Source organism: Oncorhynchus mykiss, chromosome 1 (genome assembly GCF_013265735.2).
Source record: "Oncorhynchus mykiss isolate Arlee chromosome 1, USDA_OmykA_1.1, whole genome shotgun sequence".
Lineage (NCBI taxonomy): Eukaryota > Metazoa > Chordata > Actinopteri > Salmoniformes > Salmonidae > Oncorhynchus > Oncorhynchus mykiss.
The window spans coordinates 86,676,199-86,699,713 of NC_048565.1; the positions used below are offsets into that span (position 1 = coordinate 86,676,199).

Below are 23,515 nucleotides of genomic sequence, written 5' to 3' on the forward strand. Positions count from 1 at the left end.
ATGTCAGTCTCTCGATGTGCAAAACTGATAGAGACATACCCCAAGCGACTTACAGCTGTAATCGCAGCAAAAGGTGGCGCTACAAAGTATTAACTTAAGGGGGCTGAATAATTTTGCACGCCCAATTTTTCAGTTTTTGATTTGTTAAAAAAGTTTGAAATATCCAATAAATGTCGTTCCACTTCATGATTGTGTCCCACTTGTTGTTGATTCTTCACAAAAAAATACAGTTTTATATCTTTATGTTTGAAGCATGAAATGTAGCAAAAGGTCGCAAAGTTCAAGGGGGCCGAATACTTTCGCAAGGCACTGTATATCTCACTGGTCACCCCCAAAGCCAATTATTCCTTTGTTCGCCTTTCCTTCCAGTTCTCTGCTGCCAATGACTGGAACGAACTGCAAAAATCACTGAAGCTGGAGACTGATATCTCCCTCACTAGCTTTAAGCACCAGCTGTCAGAGCAGCTCACAGATCACTGCAGCTGTACATAGCCCATCTGTAAACAGCCCATCTATCTATCTACCTCATCCCCATACTGTACTTATATATTTACCTTGCTCCTTGGCATCCCAGTATCTCTACTTGCATATTCATCTTCTGCACATCTACCATTATCTACCATTCCAATGTTTAATTGCTATATTGTAATTACTTCGCCACCATGGCCTATTTATTGCCTTAACTCCCTTATCTTACCTCATTTGCACTCACTGTATATAGACTTTTTTGTTTTCTATTTTCTACTGTATTATTGACTGTATGTTTTCTTTATTCCATGTGTAACTCTGTGTTGTTGTATGTGTCGAACTGCTATGCTTTATCTTGGCCAGGTCACAGTTGAAAATGAGAACTTGTTCTCAGCTAGCCTACCTGGTTAAATAAAGGTGTTCTCAGCTAGCCTACCTGGTTAAATAAAGGTGTTCTCAGCTAGCCTACCTGGTTAAATATGCAATCTGGGTTAGGGAAAATAAAACCACTACTTACCCTTTTCTGCCTTGAGTTCATCTGCAAATATGTAGAGTAGATGGAAGACAGTGAGAACATCATCAACATGAACACTATAAGATGTAGTCTCTCTCTGGGACTCCTTGTCTCATATCACTTCTTTAATATCATACTATGGGATAAATCTAAATTGAGTTCCACACACCTAAATGAGTCTAGCTTACCTCTGTGTGTGAGACATCCTCTCTCCAATAGAGATCTACAACATTATCATTTACCTCTTAAATTCACTCAATACATGTGACAGGTATCAGTGATCCAGGTGTATCAGAGACTACCTCTCTCTAGTCTAGTGGTCCTCTACAGCCTCAACACATCCTGTTCTAGAACATCAATCTATGGTCTGAAGATACTGACACTAATAAGGCACTGGGATATACCACTTCAAGTTTCCAGTTTCATTTGATGTATGTACGGGATACACATGGTATTCACTGTCCATGCTTACTTGCGGGTTTAACAATGCAATAACAATGAATATGTCAATTGGAAGCTGTGGCCTGCTTAGTGAATCTTTACAGTCGTGTGTAATCTGGGTTAGGGACAATAAAACCACTACTTACCTAGCTTCCTAGTGAGGTCATCTGTGAACATGTAGAGTAGATGGAAGACAGTGAGAACATCATTAACATGAACACTATAAGATGTAGTCTCTCTCTGGGACTCCTTGTCTCATATCACTTCTTTAATATCATACTATGGGATACATCTAAATTGAGTTCCACACACCTAAATGAGTCTAGCTTACCTCTGTGTGTGAGACATCCTCTCTCCAATAGAGATCTACAACATTATCATTTACCTCTTAAATTCACTCAATACATGTGACAGGTATCAGTGATCCAGGTGTATCAGAGACTACCTCTCTCTAGTCTAGTGGTCCTCTACAGCCTCAACACATCCTGTTCTAGAACATCAATCTATGGTCTGAAGATACTGACACTAATAAGGCACTGGGATATACCACTTCAAGTTTCCAGTTTCATTTGATGTATGTACGGGATACACATGGTATTCACTGTCCATGCTTACTTGCAGGTTTAACAATGCAATAACAATGAATATGTCAATTGGAAGCTGTGGCCTGCTTAGTGAATCTTTACAGTCGTGTGTAATCTGGGTTAGGGACAATAAAACCACTACTTACCTAGCTTCCTAGTGAGGTCATCTGTGAACATGTCGAGTAGATGCAAGACAGTGAGAACATCATTAACCTGAACACTAGAAGATGTAGTCTCTCTCTGGGACTCCTTGTCTCATATCACTTCACTAATGGCACAAATCCTAACTGAGTTCCACCACCTAAATGAGTCCAGCGTACCTTTGAGACAAATTCCCCAATAAAGATATTCTACCCTACCACCTCTTAATTTCATTCAATAAACATGTCAATTAAATGGTTTAGTCTGCGTTGTGAATCTTTACATTCATGTGTGTAATCTGGGTCAGGAACAATAAAACCACTACTTAACCTTTTGCATGTTGGGGGCAGTATTTTTGTTTTTGGCTAAAAACGTACCCATTTGAAACATCCCCAGAAGCTAGAATATGCATATAATTGTCAGATTAGGATAGAAAACACTCTAAAGTTTCCAAAACTGTAAAAATATTGTCTGTGAGTTTAACAGAACTGATATTGTAGGCGAAAACCTGAAGAAAATCCAATCAGGAAGTGCCTCTTATTTTGAGGCACTGTTCCTGTTCCTCTGTTCCTATGCATGCCTATCCTCCATTTAAAGGGATATCAACTAAATTCATTTTTCTATGGCTTCCCTAAGGTGTCAACAGTCTTTAGACATAGTTTCAAGCTTTTATTTTGAAAAATGAGCGTGAAAGATCACATTGCGTAAGTGGATAGGTGGGGGCTCTCAGAGTGAGTTTTGCACTACAGAGTAAAGCGGCCATTGTTTCTCCCGGTGTTATTGAAAAATCTACACACCCGGTTGATATATTATCGAATATATATTTTAAAAACAACCTGAGGATTGATTATAAAAAACGTTTGACATGTTTCTGTGGACATTATGGATATTATTTGGAATATACGTCTGCGTTGTCGTGAGCACACTTTCCTGTGGATTTCTGAACATAATGCGACAAACAAACGGAGGTATTTTGGGTATAAAAATAATCTTTATGGAACAAAAGGAACATTTGTTGTGTACCTGGGAGTCTCGTGAGTGAAAACATCTGAAGATCATCAAAGGTAAACAATTAATTTGATTGCTTTTCTGATTTTCGTGACCTAGCTACTTAATGCTTAGTGTACATAATGTTATGTTATGCTATCGATAAACTTACACAAACGCTTTCGCTGTAAAGCATAATTTCAAAATCTGAGACGACAGGTGGATTAACAAAAGGCTAAGCTGTGTTTTGCAATATTGCACTTGTGATTTCATGAATATGAATATTTTTTAGTAATATTATTTGACTGTGGCGCTATGCTATTCAGCGGTTGCTGATGACAATTATCCCGCTACCGGGATGGGTAGCGTCATCAAGTTAACAGGCTGCAGTTTGAGTTCATCTATTATCACACCTGCAGATAAAAAGAAAAGTGAGTCACCAGTGTTAACATGTGAATCACCTGCCGGTTAAAATCAGTCATCAGTGTCATCATGTTGTCATGACGTTGCCCTCTTTGGGTACAGCAAGCCCCATCCCCCTCTCCCTGCCTCCCCCTGCCTCCTTCAACTAGGCTGCTGTGGTCAGAGAGAGGTCGTAAATTCCTGAGAAGACCCTGCCTCAGGGTCACACAGTATAGAGACAGAGTGAAGTTTCATAGAGAACAAAGGAATTTCTTCCACCTCACAGAACTGGAGGTCTGAACAAATTTCATGTTCCGGAGAAAGTATAAAAGATCGGTGAAGAATCCAGCTACGAACTGGTCTGTTTGTTACAACTTGGGGAAGCTCATGGGAGACGGTGTGGCCACATTACCATAACGCTGTTTACATAATAGCCTCAGATATGAGGTTTACATCTAATTGTTGTATAAGATGAATGAGTGAGGATGATACTGTTTACACAATTTTACAATGTGATTTTGGACTGTTTAATGAAGGAAACCCCATTTCCCTTTTGAGTTGAACTAAATCAGAGGACCGCCCCTGAGCCCAGTTAGGGTCAGGCATCCTGGGACAGCCCCTTTTCTGCAATTCCCGAATAAAACCCAACTTTGAGAAATTATCACCAGACCATGTTTCTCTCAATCACGGGAGGACAAAGGTTATAGACCTTTGCTGAATATTTTAATCATACCACGTGGTTAAACTCTTAGACTATCGATACAGACAGAATAAGAACAAGTCTTTGATATTAATTACTAGTCTGCAGCTAGGAATTCGGTATCATTGAACGCGAAGAACGACAACCGCCGAAACATCCATTCTACAACATGACTGAATGTCGCTCTGAACTATCCCCTCTAACCAATACAGAGAGAGAGAGACGGACAAAACTCTCCAACAGAAACAAACTTTTCAACAAAGATCCCGACAACACACTGAGCGTAAGTATATATATTGATTGCAATTGTTCCCAAATGAGTGAGTGTTCATGTGCAAAGGATTAGCATTTCAATTGTTATAATTATCAACTTTGTAGTGTCTCATCTCAGTTGACCCCCACTTCCCCTTTTGTCTAACAAGCCGCAATGCCGGTTTAGCCCACTAGGGCACATTCCCTTATCATTTCTTGTAACCATATTGACTTTGTTTGTTTGTTTATGCATTTCTGTGAATTACTTAGTTAATAATAAATAAATGATTTAAGACAATTGATGTATGGATGACTCATAGTGAAGACTGGGTTCGTGCAGATAACCAACAATTTACGACGTTTGGAATGAGACTAACGTGAAGTAAAGTAAATAATTCATTAATCAGAAGACTATTTGATCATATATAAAATATCTGAAAAGTTATTTTAGGAAATGATAACTTTGTAATCTGAATATTGTCCTTGGTGCCCCAACTTCCTAGTTAATTACAGTTACATGATTAACAAGTTTGATCGCGTAATACTAATTACAGAGAATCTTTGATAAAACTAAGTGTTCAATTTAATGATAGTAAAGAGATGACAATGTTAATCACCTGCAGGTTAAAATCATTCATCAGTGATAACATATTAATCACCTGCAGGTGTAGTATATTATCATGTATCCATAGAATACAACCACTGTGAATGTGTTGAGGTTGAAAAAAGCATTGCGGACATTTATTTCTAACAAGGAAACATTCATATCATCTCTCCATTACCTTTCTTATAAGATATCCAGCAGATAGCCAGAGATAACCCAATCCCAATGATGGCTCCCAGACAGCATAACACAATGAAGGCCATTCTCAATGGGGTTGTATCAAATAACTCACCTAAAACACAAACATCATCAACAGGGTTTGGTACTAATACTACCACACATCATTACACATCAACAACAGGGTTTGGTACTAATACTACCACACATCAACAACAGGGTTTGGTACTAATACTACCACACATCAACAACAGGGTTTGGTACTAATACTACCACACATCATTACACATCAACAACAGGGTTTGGTACTAATACTACCACACATCAACAACAGGGTTTGGTACTAATACTACCACACATCAACAATAGGGTTTGGTACTAATACTACCACACATCATTACACATCAACAACAGGGTTTGGTACTAATACTACCACACATCAACAACAGGGTTTGGTACTAAAACTACCACACATCAACAACAGGGTTTGGTACTAATACTACCACACATCATTACACATCAACAACAGGGTTTGGTACTAATACTACCACACATCAACAACAGGGCTTGGTACTAATACTACCAAACATCATTACACACCAACAACAGGGTTTGGTACTAATACTACCAAACATCATCAACAGGGTTTGGTACTAATACTACCACACATCAACAACAGGGCTTGGTACTAATACTACCAAACATCATTACACGCCAACAACAGGGTTTGGTACTAATACTACCAAACATCATCAACAGGGTTTGGTACTAATACTACCAAACATCATTACACATCAACAACAGGGTTTGGTACTAATACTACCACACATAATTATACATCAACAACAGGGTTTGGTACTAATACTACCACACATCATTACACATCAACAACAGGGTTTGGTACTAATACTACCACACATCATTACACATCAACAACAGGGTTTGGTACTAATACTACCACACACATATTACACATCAACAACAGGGTTTGGTACTAATACTACCACACATCATTACACATCAACAACAGGGTTTGGTACTAATACTACCACACACATATTACACATCAACAACAGGGTTTGGTACTAATACTACCACACATAATTATACATCATCAACAGGGTTTGGTACTAATACTACCACACATCATTACACATCAACAACAGGGTTTGGTACTAATACTACCACACATCAACAACAGGGTTTGGTACTAATACTACCACACATCAACAACAGGGTTTGGTACTAATACTACCACACATCATTACACATCAACAACAGGGTTTGGTACTAATACTACCACACATCAACAACAGGGTTTGGTACTAATACTACCACACATCAACAATAGGGTTTGGTACTAATACTACCACACATCATTACACATCAACAACAGGGTTTGGTACTAATACTACCACACATCAACAACAGGGTTTGGTACTAAAACTACCACACATCAACAACAGGGTTTGGTACTAATACTACCACACATCATTACACATCAACAACAGGGTTTGGTACTAATACTACCACACATCAACAACAGGGCTTGGTACTAATACTACCAAACATCATTACACACCAACAACAGGGTTTGGTACTAATACTACCACACATCATCAACAGGGTTTGGTACTAATACTACCACACATCAACAACAGGGCTTGGTACTAATACTACCAAACATCATTACACGCCAACAACAGGGTTTGGTACTAATACTACCAAACATCATCAACAGGGTTTGGTACTAATACTACCAAACATCATTACACATCAACAACAGGGTTTGGTACTAATACTACCACACATAATTATACATCAACAACAGGGTTTGGTACTAATACTACCACACATCATTACACATCAACAACAGGGTTTGGTACTAATACTACCACACATCATTACACATCAACAACAGGGTTTGGTACTAATACTACCACACACATATTACACATCAACAACAGGGTTTGGTACTAATACTACCACACATAATTATACATCAACAACAGGGTTTGGTACTAATACTACCACACATCATTACACATCAACAACAGGGTTTGGTACTAATACTACCACACATCATTACACATCAACAACAGGGTTTGGTACTAATACTACCACACATCAACAACAGGGTTTGGTACTAATACTACCACACATCATTACACATCAACAACAGGGTTTGGTACTAATACTACCACACATCAACAACAGGGTTTGGTACTAATACTACCACACATCAACAATAGGGTTTGGTACTAATACTACCACACATCATTACACATCAACAACAGGGTTTGGTACTAATACTACCACACATCAACAACAGGGTTTGGTACTAAAACTACCACACATCAACAACAGGGTTTGGTACTAATACTACCACACATCATTACACATCAACAACAGGGTTTGGTACTAATACTACCACACATCAACAACAGGGCTTGGTACTAATACTACCAAACATCATTACACACCAACAACAGGGTTTGGTACTAATACTACCACACATCATCAACAGGGTTTGGTACTAATACTACCACACATCAACAACAGGGCTTGGTACTAATACTACCAAACATCATTACACACCAACAACAGGGTTTGGTACTAATACTACCTAACATCATCAACAGGGGTTGGTACTAATACTACCAAACATCATTACACATCAACAACAGGGTTTGGTACTAATACTACCACACACAATTATACATCAACAACAGGGTTTGGTACTAATACTACCACACATCATTACACATCAACAACAGGGTTTGGTACTAATACTACCACACATCATTACACATCAACAACAGGGTTTGGTACTAATACTACCACACATCATTACACATCAACAACAGGGTTTGGTACTAATACTACCACACATCAACAACAGGGTTTGGTACTAATACTACCACACATCATTACACATCAACAACAGGGTTTGGTACTAATACTACCACACATATTACAAATCAACAACAGGGTTTGGTACTAATACTACCACACACATATAACACATCAACAACAGGGTTTGGTACTAATACTACCACACATCAACAACAGAGTTTGGTACTCATACTACACACATCAACAACAGGGTTTGGTACTAATACTACCACACATCAACAACAGGGTTTGGTACTAAAACTATCACACATCAACAACAGGGTTTGGTACTAATACTACCACACACATATTACACATCAACAACAGGGTTTGGTAGTAATACTACCACACACATATTACACATCAACAACAGGGTTTGGTACTAATACTACCACACATCATTACACATCAACAACAGGGTTTGGTACTAATACTACCACACATCATTACACATCAACAACAGGGTTTGGTACTAATACTACCACACATCAACAACAGGGTTTGGTACTAATAATACCACACATCAACAACAGGGGTTGGTACTAATACTACCACACATCATTACACATCAACAACAGGGTTTGGTACTAATACTACCACACATCATTACACATCAACAACAGAGTTTGGTACTCATACTACACACATCAACAACAGGGTTTGGTACTAATACTACCACACATCAACAACAGGGGTTGGTACTAATACTACCACACATCAACAACAGGGTTTGGTACAAATACTACCACACATCAACAACAGGGTTTGGTACTAATACTACCACACAACATTACACATCAACAACAGGGTTTGGTACTAATACTACCACACATCATTACACATCAACAACAGGGTTTGGTACTAATACTACCACACATCACCAACAGGGTTTGGTACTAATACTATCACACACATCAACAACAGGGTTTGGTACTAATACTACCACACATCATTACACATCAACAACAGGGTTTGGTACTAATACTACCACACACATATTACACATCAACAACAGGGTTTGGTACTAATACTACCACACATCATTACACATCAACAACAGGGTTTGGTACTAATACTACCACACATCATTACACATCAACAACAGGGTTTGGTACTAATACTGTCACACATCAACAACAGGGTTTGGTACTAATACTACCACACATCAACAACAGGGTTTGGTACTAATACTACCACACATCATTACACATCAACAACAGGGTTTGGTACTAATACTACCACACATCATTACACATCAACAACAGAGTTTGGTACTCATACTACACACATCAACAACAGGGTTTGGTACTAATACTACCACACATCAACAACAGGGGTTGGTACTAATACTACCACACATCAACAACAGGGTTTGGTACAAATACTACCACACATCAACAACAGGGTTTGGTACTAATACTACCACACAACATTACACATCAACAACAGGGTTTGGTACTAATACTACCACACATCATTACACATCAACAACAGGGTTTGGTACTAATACTACCACACATCAACAACAGGGTTTGGTACTAACACTATCACACACATCAACAACAGGGTTTGGTACTAATACTACCACACACATATTACACATCAACAACAGGGTTTGGTACTAATACTACCACACACATATAACACATCAACAACAGGGTTTGGTACTAATACTACCACACATCAACAACAGAGTTTGGTACTCATACTACACACATCAACAACAGGGTTTGGTACTAATACTACCACACATCAACAACAGGGTTTGGTACAAATACTACCACACATCAACAACAGGGTTTGGTACTAATACTACCACACAACATTACACATCAACAACAGGGTTTGGTGCTAATACTACCACACATCATTACACATCAACAACAGGGTTTGGTACTAATACTACCACACATCATTACACATCAACAACAGGGTTTGGTACTAATACTACCACACAGCAGTGGAGTGTATCATAATAAACACTATCCTTCTGTATTGTCGTCTCAAAGCCTTTGGTTAAAACACATACTGGACATTAACACATAAATTTCTCCAGCTTTTCATGTCAAATCAAATCACATGGCTCCTTTCAGCTAAAACCAATAGACCTTCAGTATCTTACTATGGCTCCTTTCAGCTAAAACCAATAGACCTTCAGTATCTTACTATGGCCCCTTTCAGCTAAAACCAATAGACCTTCAGTATCTTACTATGGCCCGGTTCAGTTAAAACCAATAGACCTTCAGTATCTTACTATGGCTCCTTTCAGCTAAAACCAATAGACATTCAGTATCTTACTATGGCTCCTTTCAGCTAAAACCAATAGACCTTCAGTATCTTACTATGGCCCGGTTCAGTTAAAACCAATAGACCTTCAGTATCTTACTATGGCCCCTTTCAGTTAAAACCAATAACCTTCAGTATCTTACTATGGCTCCTTTCAGACAAAACCAATAGACCTTCAGTATCTTACTATGGCTCCTTTCAGACAAAACCAACAGACCTTCAGTATCTTACTATGGCTCCTTTCAGACAAAACCAATAGACCTTCAGTATCTTACTTTGGCTCCTTTCAGATAAAACCAATAGATAACACTATAGGCCTCCTGAATATTGGTAGTGTAAAAACTATTGGTCACTAAATCCGGGGGAAATGACGGACCATGTAAAAAACTGTTGGTCACATATTAAAGCGTGTGTAGCGAATTGCTTGTGTTTCTAGTTCCAACAGTGTAGTAATATCTAACAATGTCTAAAGAATATTTTGTTGTGTTACTCACTAGGGAGGTGAACCTCTGTCTCCATCTTCTCATTGATCTGGCTCTGTTGGACTCTGCAGGTAAAGCGGTTGGTGTCAGTCTCCTGGACAATGACATGTTGTTTGACTGTGTAGAATCCCTTGAAGTCTCTATGTATCTCAGGAGGACCAGCAAAGAGATGGACTCCTTTACTGTTCAGCCACACCAGCTCAGGCTCAGGGTGCCAGCCTTCTGATTCACACAGCAGACCCATCCCTCCCTCTCTGTGTCCCTCGATGGACACCACTGGCTTGGATCCTACAGCTACAGACACACAGAGAGACTGGATGTTAACTGGTGACAGGTTGTGAACAAACAGACACATACTGTGTCCAGTAATATGAAGGAAAGAGGTGATGTCATTGTACTGTAGTTAGATTATCACATTAACATGAAAATAAACCTCACCTTTAACGAGGACTTGAATAATGAGATCATGATCCCAGCTCTTTGCCTTAATAAAGCATTTGTAATGTCCCTCATCAGTGCCTTGTACCCTGGACAGTTTTAAAGAGGTGTTGCCCCTCCATAGTTCCTCTTCAAACAGTGACGTTCTTCCAATGTAGGAGGGAATCTGATCCTCTCGTATGATTTTTCTGTTTTGGTAACGATAGACACGACCATCTTTGAAGTCCAGGTTCAGCCAGTCCACTGTCATGTCCTCAGCGCTGATGTTGGGTTTGAGGTAGCAGGGCAGAATGATGTCATCACCAGCCACAGCAAGAATGGTATCGGTTGGACCAAGAACCTCAAACCTCTCTGAAGAGAACAGACAGAAATGAAGGAGTATTTAGGACATTACCCACCACTAAAGACACACAGACAGTCAAATGTAATTCATAGAAACGTGCCATTCAAAATATACGTAATAATGCACACACACAAAGAGGAAGCAATAGTTGCTGCATGGGTCACCACACACACACAGAGGGAATTAGCAGTGTAGTTACCAGACACAGAGGGAATTAGCAGTGTAGTTACCAGACAGAGAGAATTATCAGTGTAGTTACCAGACTCAGAGTGAATTAGCAGTGTAGTTACCAGACAAAGGGAATTAGCAGTGTAGTTACCAGACACAGAGGGAATTAGCAGTGTAGTTACCAGACACAGAGGGAATTATCAGTGTAGTTACCAGACTCAGAGGGAATTAGCAGTGTAGTTACCAGACTCAGAGTGTGAACTGTGGAGGAGAAGCAGGAGAGTCACAAACAGACTGTCTGGTCCAGACTCCATTATTCCTGAAAGAGACAATAGGTCTAACAAATAAACATCAATTATAAAGATCTGAACCAGATATCAACCAGTAGACCTTCAGTATCTTACTATGGCCCCTTTCAGATAAAACCAGTAGACCTTCAGTATCTTACTATGGCTCCTTTCAGATAAAACCAATAGATTACACTATAGGCCTACTGATTATTGGTAGTGTAAAAACTATTGGTCTCTAAATCCAGAGAAATGACGGACCATGTAAAAACTGTTGGCTGGTTTGCTCTCACCCATCTGAGAGGTTTGCTGTGAAAGCCCTCACCTGCTATATACTATATATACACCTGCTGCCACAAACCGACACAACAAAAAGGGAGACAACATGGAGACAACACTGTTGTTCAGAGGAGCTAGCCAACAACACTGTCTGGCTGAGATGATGAGACAGTGGAGTAGGCTTTTAACGTCATATATTTAGCTGGTGGCAACATGTGGAATAGACACTGGCTGGAATGCAATTTTAATCAATCAGCATTCAGGATTAGACACACCTGTTGTATAAACATGAATAGATGACAAATGGCATTAAACTTATAACAGGGCTATAAACACAGCATCAATATAAACATAAATATTCACCTCTTGGAGAAAGAGAAAAACAAATTACTTGGATTGACAGTGTCAAGATTTATGTCATCCTCTCTCTACAGCTGTGTGTGAGAATCTGCCAGGCTGAGATCTTATCCGATCTGCCCTGGCATCACATATTACTCTGTGCATGAGCTAGGTCCAAGAACTGCCTGGGATGACTCTAGAACAGGCCTGGGCAATTATTTTCCATGGAGGGCCACATTAGAACATATTTTTTTTCCATCGCGGGCCAGAATCGTATTACAGGATGATACATCATGTGTATGACTGTGTTGACAGATATATCTACTGTAAATCACATCCAGGTATGCTACTTATTTTACTTGTTTAACATGCACAGAAATAAACCACATCCATGTTCTCCTTTTGGGAGGTATTTTCATTACTAAACATGAAATGAACTACACAGAGGTACACTGTGCATTCAGTACCACGGACAGAACTCTTGTTAATGAGGCTGCACAAAAACACAACAAAGAGAGAGAGCTCAACATTACATTTAACCACTCAATCAGTGTGAGGAGTGAAGTCTCTGATAGGCATTGACTAGAGCAGTGAAGTTAGGTATAGTTTCTGATGTTGCTATGCATAGGATTGTTGAGAGGTGACAGTCAGTAAGAGATGATCTGTGCCTTGACTTGTTATATTTTACCACTAAAAATGTCTGTTCACATACACACGTTGACTCAAACAGTACAAACATCTTCTGAGCATGACTCTTAATCTTTGGAAAGTTTTGAGAGATGCATAGAACCTCGTCAGTGACATTGTTTTGAATAGTCCTCCAATCACCGCATCAGACTGAAGATCGATAAGCTCAAGTTGCAGGTCAGTGGGAGCGTTGTCCACATTGAAGGTGAAAGGAGAGGAAACCAACAGCATGTCATTTTGAAAATTAACTTTTTTGAAAATGATGTACATACCTATATAACGTAGGTAGATGACGTACATACCTATATAACGTAGGTAGATGATGTACATACCTACATTATATACTGTAGGTATGCACGTCATCTACCTACGTTATATAGGTATGTACATCATCTACCTACGTTATGTAGGTATGTACATCATCTACCTACGTTATATAGGTATGTACATCATCTACCTACGTTATATAGGTATGTACATCATCTACCTACGTTATATAGGTATGTACATCATCTACCTCCATTATATAGGTATGCACATCATCTACCTACGTTATATAGGTATGTACATCATCTACCTACGTTATATAGGTATGTACATCATCTACCTACGTTATATAGGTATGTACATCATCTACCTACGTTATATAGGTATGCACATCATCTACCTACGTTATATAGGTATGTACATTATCTACCTACGTTATATAGGTATGTACGTCATCTACCTACGTTATATACTGTAGGTATGCACGTCATCTACCTACGTTATATAGGTATGTACGTCATCTACCTACGTTATATAGGTATGTACGTCATCTACCTACGTTATATACTGTAGGTATGCACGTCATCTACCTATGTTATATAGGTATGCACATCATCTACCTACGTTATATAGGTATGTACATCATCTACCTACGTTATATAGGTATGCACGTCATCTACCTACGTTATATAGGTATGTACATCATCTACCTACGTTATATAGGTATGTAGGTCATCTACCTACGTTATATAGGTATGTACGTCATCTACCTACGTTATATAGGTATGTACATCATCTACCTACGTTATATAGGTATGTACATCATCTACCTACGTTATATAGGTATGTACATCATCTACCTACGTTATATAGGTATGTACATCATCTACCTACGTTATATAGGTATGTACGTCATCTACCTACGTTATATACTGTAGGTATGCACATCATCTACCTACGTTATATAGGTATGTATGTCATCTACCTCACGTTATATAGGTATGTACGTCATCTACCTACGTTATATACTGTAGGTATGCACGTCATCTACCTACGTTATATAGGTATGTACATCATCTACCTACGTTATATACTGTAGGTATGTACATCATCTACCTACGTTATATACTGTAGGTATGTACGTCATCTACCTACGTTATATAGGTATGTACATCATCTACCTACGTTATATACTGTAGGTATGTACATCATCTACCTACGTTATATAGGTATGTACGTCATCTACCTACGTTATATACTGTAGGTATGTACATCATCTACCTACGTTATATACTGTAGGTATGTACATCATCTACCTACGTTATATACTGTAGGTATGTACATCATCTACCTACGTTATATACTGTAGGTATGTACATCATCTACCTACGTTATATAGGTATGTACGTCATCTACCTACGTTATATAGGTATGTACGTCATCTACCTACGTTATATACTGTAGGTATGTACATCATCTACCTACGTTATATACTGTAGGTATGTACATCATCTACCTACGTTATATACTGTAGGTATGTACATCATCTACCTACGTTATATACTGTAGGTATGTACATCATCTACCTACGTTATATACTGTAGGTATGTACGTCATCTACCTACGTTATATACTGTAGGTATGTACGTCATCTACCTACGTTATATACTGTAGGTATGTACATCATCTACCTACGTTATATAGGTATGTACGTCATCTACCTACGTTATAAACTGTAGGTATGTACATCATCTACCTACGTTATATACTGTAGGTATGTACATCATCTACCTACGTTATATACTGTAGGTATGTACGTCATCTACCTACGTTATATACTGTAGGTATGTACGTCATCTACCTACGTTATATACTGTAGGTATGTACATCATCTACCTACGTTATATACTGTAGGTATGTACATCATCTACCTACGTTATATACTGTAGGTATGTACATCATCTACCTACGTTATATACTGTAGGTATGTACATCATCTACCTACGTTATATACTGTAGGTATGTACATCATCTACCTACGTTATATACTGTAGGTATGTACGTCATCTACCTACGTTATATACTGTAGGTATGTACATCATCTACCTACGTTATATACTGTAGGTATGTACGTCATCTACCTACGTTATATACTGTAGGTATGTACATCATCTACCTACGTTATATAGGTATGTACGTCATCTACCTACGTTATATACTGTAGGTATGTACATCATCTACCTACGTTATATACTGTAGGTATGTACATCATCTACCTACGTTATATACTGTAGGTATGTACGTCATCTACCTACGTTATATACTGTAGGTATGTACATCATCTACCTACGTTATATAGGTATGTACGTCATCTACCTACGTTATATACTGTAGGTATGTACATCATCTACCTACGTTATATACTGTAGGTATGTACGTCATCTACCTACGTTATATACTGTAGGTATGTACATCATCTACCTACGTTATATACTGTAGGTATGTACATCATCTACCTACGTTATATACTGTAGGTATGTACGTCATCTACCTACGTTATATACTGTAGGTATGTACATCATCTACCTACGTTATATACTGTAGGTATGTACGTCATCTACCTACGTTATATACTGTAGGAATGTACATCATCTACCTACGTTATATAGGTATGTACATCATCTACCTACGTTATATACTGTAGGTATGTACATCATCTACCTACGTTATATACTGTAGGTATGCACGTCATCTACCTACGTTATATAGGTATGTACATCATCTACCTACGTTATATACTGTAGGTATGTACATCATCTACCTACGTTATATACTGTAGGTATGTACGTCATCTACCTACGTTATATACTGTAGGTATGTACATCATCTACCTACGTTATATACTGTAGGTATGTACATCATCTACCTACGTTATATAGGTATGTACGTCATCTACCTACGTTATATACTGTAGGTATGTACGTCATCTACCTGATGTTATATAGGTATGTACCTCATCTACCTACGTTATATACTGTAGGTATGCACGTCATCTACCTACGTTATATACTGTAGGTATGCACATCATCTACCTACGTTATAAAGGTATGTACGTTCTACCTACGTTATATAGGTATGTACGTCATCTACCTACGTTATATACTGTAGGTATGTACATCATCTACCTACGTTATATAGGTATGTACATCATCTACCTACGTTATGTAGGTATGTACGTCATCTACCTACGTTATATACTGTAGGTATGTACATCATCTATCTACATTATATAGGTATGTACATCATCTACCTACGTTATATACTGTAGGTATGTACGTCATCTACCTACGTTATATACTGTAGGTATGTACGTCATCTACCTACGTTATATACTGTAGGTATGTACATCATCTACCTACGTTATATACTGTAGGTATGTACATCATCTACCTACGTTATATACTGTAGGTATGTACATCATCTACCTACGTTATATAGGTATGTACGTCATCTACCTACGTTATATAGGTATGTACATCATCTACCTACGTTATATACTGTAGGTATGTACATCATCTACCGACGTTATATACTGTAGGTATGTACGTCATCTACCTACGTTATATACTGTAGGTATGTACGTCATCTACCTACGTTATATACTGTAGGTATGTACATCATCTACCTACGTTATATAGGTATGTACGTCATCTACCTACGTTATATACTGTAGGTATGTACATCATCTACCTACGTTATATACTGTAGGTATGTACATCATCTACCTACGTTATATACTGTAGGTATGTACGTCATCTACCTACGTTATATACTGTAGGTATGTACGTCATCTACCTACGTTATATACTGTAGGTATGTACATCATCTACCTACGTTATGTAGGTATGTACATCATCTACCTACGTTATATACTGTAGGTATGTACGTCATCTACCTACGTTATATACTGTAGGTATGTACATCATCTACCTACGTTATATACTGTAGGTATGTACATCATCTACCTACGTTATATACTGTAGGTATGTACATCATCTACCTACGTTATATACTGTAGGTATGTACATCATCTACCTACGTTATATACTGTAGGTATGTACGTCATCTACCTACGTTATATACTGTAGGTATGTACATCATCTACCTACGTTATATAGGTATGTACGTCATCTACCTACGTTATATACTGTAGGTATGTACATCATCTACCTACGTTATATACTGTAGGTATGTACATCATCTACCTACGTTATATACTGTAGGTATGTACGTCATCTACCTACGTTATATACTGTAGGTATGTACGTCATCTACCTACGTTATATACTGTAGGTATGTACATCATCTACCTACGTTATGTAGGTATGTACATCATCTACCTACGTTATATACTGTAGGTATGTACATCATCTACCTACGTTATATACTGTAGGTATGTACATCATCTACCTACGTTATATACTGTAGGTATGTACGTCATCTACCTACGTTATATACTGTAGGTATGTACATCATCTACCTACGTTATATACTGTAGGTATGCACATCATCTACCTACGTTATATAGGTATGTACGTCATCTACCTACGTTATATACTGTAGGTATGTACGTCATCTACCTACGTTATATACTGTAGGTATGTACATCATCTACCTACGTTATATACTGTAGGTATGTACGTCATCTACCTACGTTATATACTGTAGGTATGTACATCATCTACCTACGTTATATAGGTATGTACGTCATCTACCTACGTTATATACTGTAGGTATGTACATCATCTACCTACGTTATATACTGTAGGTATGTACATCATCTACCTACGTTATATACTGTAGGTATGTACGTCATCTACCTACGTTATATACTGTAGGTATGTACATCATCTACCTACGTTATATACTGTAGGTATGTACGTCATCTACCTACGTTATATACTGTAGGTATGTACGTCATCTACCTACGTTATATACTGTAGGTATGTACATCATCTACCTACGTTATATACTGTAGGTATGTACGTCATCTACCTACGTTATATACTGTAGGTATGTACGTCATCTACCTACGTTATATACTGTAGGTATGTACATCATCTACCTACGTTATATACTCTAGGTATGTACGTCATCTACCTACGTTATATAGGTATGTACGTCATCTACCTACGTTATATAGGTATGTACGTCATCTACCTACGTTATATACTGTAGGTATGTACATCATCTACCTACGTTATATAGGTATGTACGTCATCTACCTACGTTATATAGGTATGTACATCATCTACCTACGTTATATACTCTAGGTATGTACGTCATCTACCTACGTTATATAGGTATGTACGTCATCTACCTACGTTATATACTGTAGGTATGTACATCATCTACCTACGTTATATAGGTATGTACATCATCTACCTACGTTATAAACTCTAGGTATGTACGTCATCTACCTACGTTATATAGGTATGTACGTCATCTACCTACGTTATATACTGTAGGTATGTACGTCATCTACCTACGTTATATACTGTAGGTATGTACATCATCTACCTACGTTATATACTGTAGGTATGCACATCATCTACCTACGTTATATACTCTAGGTATGTACGTCATCTACCTACGTTATATAGGTATGTACGTCATCTACCTACGTTATATACTGTAGGTATGTACGTCATCTACCTACGTTATATACTGTAGGTATGTACATCATCTACCTACGTTATATACTGTAGGTATGTACATCATCTACCTACGTTATATACTGTAGGTATGTACATCATCTACCTACGTTATATAGGTATGTACGTCATCTACCTACGTTATATACTGTAGGTATGCACCTCATCTACCTACGTTATGTACTGTAGGTATGTACATCATCTACCTACGTTATATACTGTAGGTATGTACATCATCTACCTACGTTATATAGGTATGCACCTCATCTACCTACGTTATATACTGTAGGTATGTACGTTCTACCTACGTTATATACTGTAGGTATGCACCTCATCTACCTACGTTATATACTGTAGGTATGTACATCATCTACCTACGTTATATACTGTAGGTATGCACCTCATCTACCTACGTTATATACTGTAGGTATGTACGTCATCTACCTACGTTATATACTGTAGGTATGTACGTCATCTACCTACGTTATATACTGTAGGTATGTACATCATCTACCTACGTTATATACTGTAGGTATGTACATCATCTACCTACGTTATGTAGGTATGTACATCATCTACCTACGTTATATAGGTATGTACGTCATCTACCTACGTTATATAGGTATGTACGTCATCTACCTACGTTATATACTGTAGGTATGTACGTCATCTACCTACGTTATATACTGTAGGTATGTACATCATCTACCTACGTTATGTAGGTATGTACATCATCTACCTACGTTATATAGGTATGTACGTCATCTACCTACGTTATATAGGTATGTACGTCATCTACCTACGTTATATACTGTAGGTATGTACGTCATCTACCTACGTTATATACTGTAGGTATGTACATCATCTACCTACGTTATATACTGTAGGTATGTACGTCATCTACCTACGTTATATACTGTAGGTATGTACATCATCTACCTACGTTATATACTGTAGGTATGTACATCATCTACCTACGTTATATACTGTAGGTATGTACGTCATCTACCTACGTTATATAGGTATGTACGTCATCTACCTACGTTATATAGGTATGTACGTCATCTACCTACGTTATATACTGTAGGTATGTACATCATCTACCTACGTTATATACTGTAGGTATGTACGTCATCTACCTACGTTATATACTGTAGGTATGTACATCATCTACCTACGTTATATACTGTAGGTATGTACATCATCTACCTACGTTATATAGGTATGTACGTCATCTACCTATGTTATATACTGTAGGTATGTACATCATCTACCTACGTTATATAGGTATGTACGTCATCTACCTACGTTATATACTGTAGGTATGTACATCATCTACCTACGTTATATACTGTAGGTATGTACGTCATCTACCTACGTTATATACTGTAGGTATGCACTCCAGCTTTGACATCGGTTTTTCACATCGACGTTGAACTATACATCAAGCCGATGCCGATGTTGGCATTTTTAGCTAATATCGTCCGATTCCGATGTGCTTACCGATATATCGTGCATCCCTATCCCAAATGGTACCCTATCCCCTATTTTGTGCACTACTTTTGACCAGGGCCCATAGTAGTGCACTATATATAGGGAATAGGGCATCCCTAACAGATAGTGTGGTGAAGAAGGTGCAACTGCGCCTCGTCAACCTCAGGAGGCTGAAGAAATTAATCTTGGCCCCTAAGACCCTCACAAACTTTTACAGATGCACAATTGAGAGCATCCTGTCGGGCTGTATCACCGCCTGGTACGGCAACTGCACCGCCCGCAACCACAGTGGCTCTCCAGAGGGTGGTGAGGTCTGCCCAAAGCATCACCGGGGGCACACTGCCTGCCCTCCAAGACACCTACAGCACCCGATGTCACAGGAAGGCCAAAAAGATCATCAAGCACAACAACCACCCGAGCTACGGCCTGTTCACCCCGCTACCATCCAGAAGACAAGGTCAGTACAGGTGCATCAAAGCTGAGACCGAAAGACTGAAAAACAGCTTCTATCTCAAGGTCATCAGACTGTTAAATAGCCATCACTAGCTGGCTACCACCCGGTTACTCAACCCTGCACCTTAGAGGCTGCTGCCCCATATACATAGACATGGAATCACAGGTCAATTTAACAATGGAACACTAGTCACTTCAATGATGTTTACGTACTGCTTTACTCATTTCATATGTATGTACTGTATTCTAATCTACTGTATTTTAGTCGATGCAACTCCGACATTGCTCATCCTAATATTTATATATTTCTTAATTCCATTATTTTACTTTTAGATGTGTGTGTATTGTGGTGAACTGTTGTTATATACTACTTCACTGTTGTAGATACTGTTGGAACACAATAATTTCACTACAGATGCAATAACATCAGCTAAATATGTGTATGTGAACAATACAAATCGGATTTTGATTTGGCTGAAACCAATCAAAGTAACATGAAGTAATTAGTGGTAATGACCTCTTATTACACAGCATGTAAAAAAAACAATAACTCCCCCACCCTACAACTTACAATTCGATGCACGCGCAATGTTCAGACGTTTTTTTTGTTACTATCGACAATAAAAAGTCCTCAGAAACACGCGTCCTCTCCCATCAGACGACGATAACGCTCTGACCTGAGTGGGCTGGTGCAGTGTTCATATATACATTTCCAAACGCTCTGATTGGTTGGAAATGGCAGGGCTCTGAGGGAAAACTCAGGTAAGATTGTCAGGGGAAGTTAGGTAGAGAGGAGAAGGACAGCCTTTGTTTTTACAGGTTGGCCACCAACTGTAACATTATACAGTTATAAAAGAGGTTTCTTCAAGGGTTCTTTGTTATGGTTGATGGTTCAAGAACAGATGTTAACCAGTAAACTTGACTACAGTACTATGGTCCATTTAATTTGAAAATCAACAGATAAGAGTGATTATACAGTAGCTTAATTCCAATTAACATTTCTTTGTCTATAATAAAATAAAAACATTTGAAGTGGTTTGATAGTACTTTTTTTTATTATCAAATTAATACCTTAGAAAATACAACATGGCAATTTACAGTTTTCCATTTCACAGGATGTTCAACGTTTCATGATTCACTATGATTGGCCTAACTATGCTATAGAGCTCTGCTTTATTTTTGTATTTTTTTAAGGATTACTGACAAGGAAATCCTTAACATAAACCACTTTTAACTGTATTTACAAATATCTTCACTGTCTTTACAGCGCGTGGGAAAAGAAAAAGGTGTGGAGAGTGAAAATTAAATGAGCCTTTCAGTCCTCGAAGCACGGTGTAACATAGCCTATGGGTTTCCACTAGATAGCACAGCCACAAAGTGGTCTGTCTTGAAAATGTATTACAACAACAACAACAAATTGCTTTTTGGTCTTAATTCGAGATTAGAGTTAGGCATAAGGTTATGAAGTGAGGTTTAGGTTTGGTTTAAAATCACATTTTAAGAAGACAAATTGTAGAAATACGCTTGGGTTTGGACTTTGTGATGTGGTAGCTCCAATGGGCCATGCCGCTCTTTCAGAACTATCTATGGACAAAATCTGTTTATGTTAAGCAGATACTTAATTATTAAGGAGGTGATGAGTTTTGTATATGGGCGATACGAGAGTGTCGATTGCAGGCTAGTCAAGATAAACATCAATTGCTATTTTGTTACACGTGAGGCTTATTTGAAGTTTCGTAATGCTTAGGTTGTTATGAGTTGTAAGTGAGGACTTGGTGGACTGTGTATTCTTTAGGTTAGATTTGACTTCATGTGTTCTCTCCCGTGTGCTAGTGTAACGGATGTGAAACGGCTAGCTTAGTTAGCGGTGCGCGCTAAATAGCATTTCAATCGGTGACGTCACTTTCTCTGAGACCTTGACCTTGAAGCCGAGGCTTTTGTGGAGCGATGGGTAACGATGCTTCGAGGGTGACTGTTGTTGATGTGTGCAGAGGGTCCCTGGTTCGTGCCCGGGTATGGGCGAGGGGACGGTCTAAAGTTATACTGTTACACTAGTAAGGACACAGATGTCAGACAGGTAGGATTCCAGTTGAGGTGGTTTAATAACGCTGGA

At 38.3% G+C, this 23,515-nt stretch overlaps 1 protein-coding gene across 7 annotated transcripts in view; it reads right to left on the reverse strand.

Moving 5' to 3' along the window:
* LOC118936335 (butyrophilin subfamily 2 member A1-like) overlaps window positions 1-22,027 on the reverse strand; it is a 34,711-nt gene extending 12,684 nt beyond the window's left edge. For 4 of the 7 annotated variants that reach the window (XR_005053236.1, XR_005053237.1, XM_036987911.1 and 1 more), the window contains exons 1-8: window positions 21,974-22,027; window positions 12,127-12,201; window positions 11,372-11,722; window positions 10,946-11,227; window positions 5,272-5,385; window positions 2,154-2,174; window positions 1,570-1,590; window positions 986-1,006 (exon numbers count right to left, since the gene is read on the reverse strand). Coding sequence is in view for 2 of the 7 variants with exons in the window: in XM_036987911.1 (XP_036843806.1) it covers window positions 986-1,006; window positions 1,570-1,590; window positions 2,154-2,174; window positions 5,272-5,385; window positions 10,946-11,227; window positions 11,372-11,722; window positions 12,127-12,196 (880 nt within the window). In the remaining 5 variants the exon portion in view is untranslated. The remainder of the gene's footprint in view (window positions 1-985; window positions 1,007-1,569; window positions 1,591-2,153; window positions 2,175-5,271; window positions 5,386-10,945; window positions 11,228-11,371; window positions 11,723-12,126; window positions 12,202-21,973) is intronic. The other 3 variants (XR_005053240.1, XR_005053238.1, XR_005053239.1) reach the window with 2 other exon arrangements.
* Window positions 22,028-23,515: the final 1,488 nt, after the last annotated feature.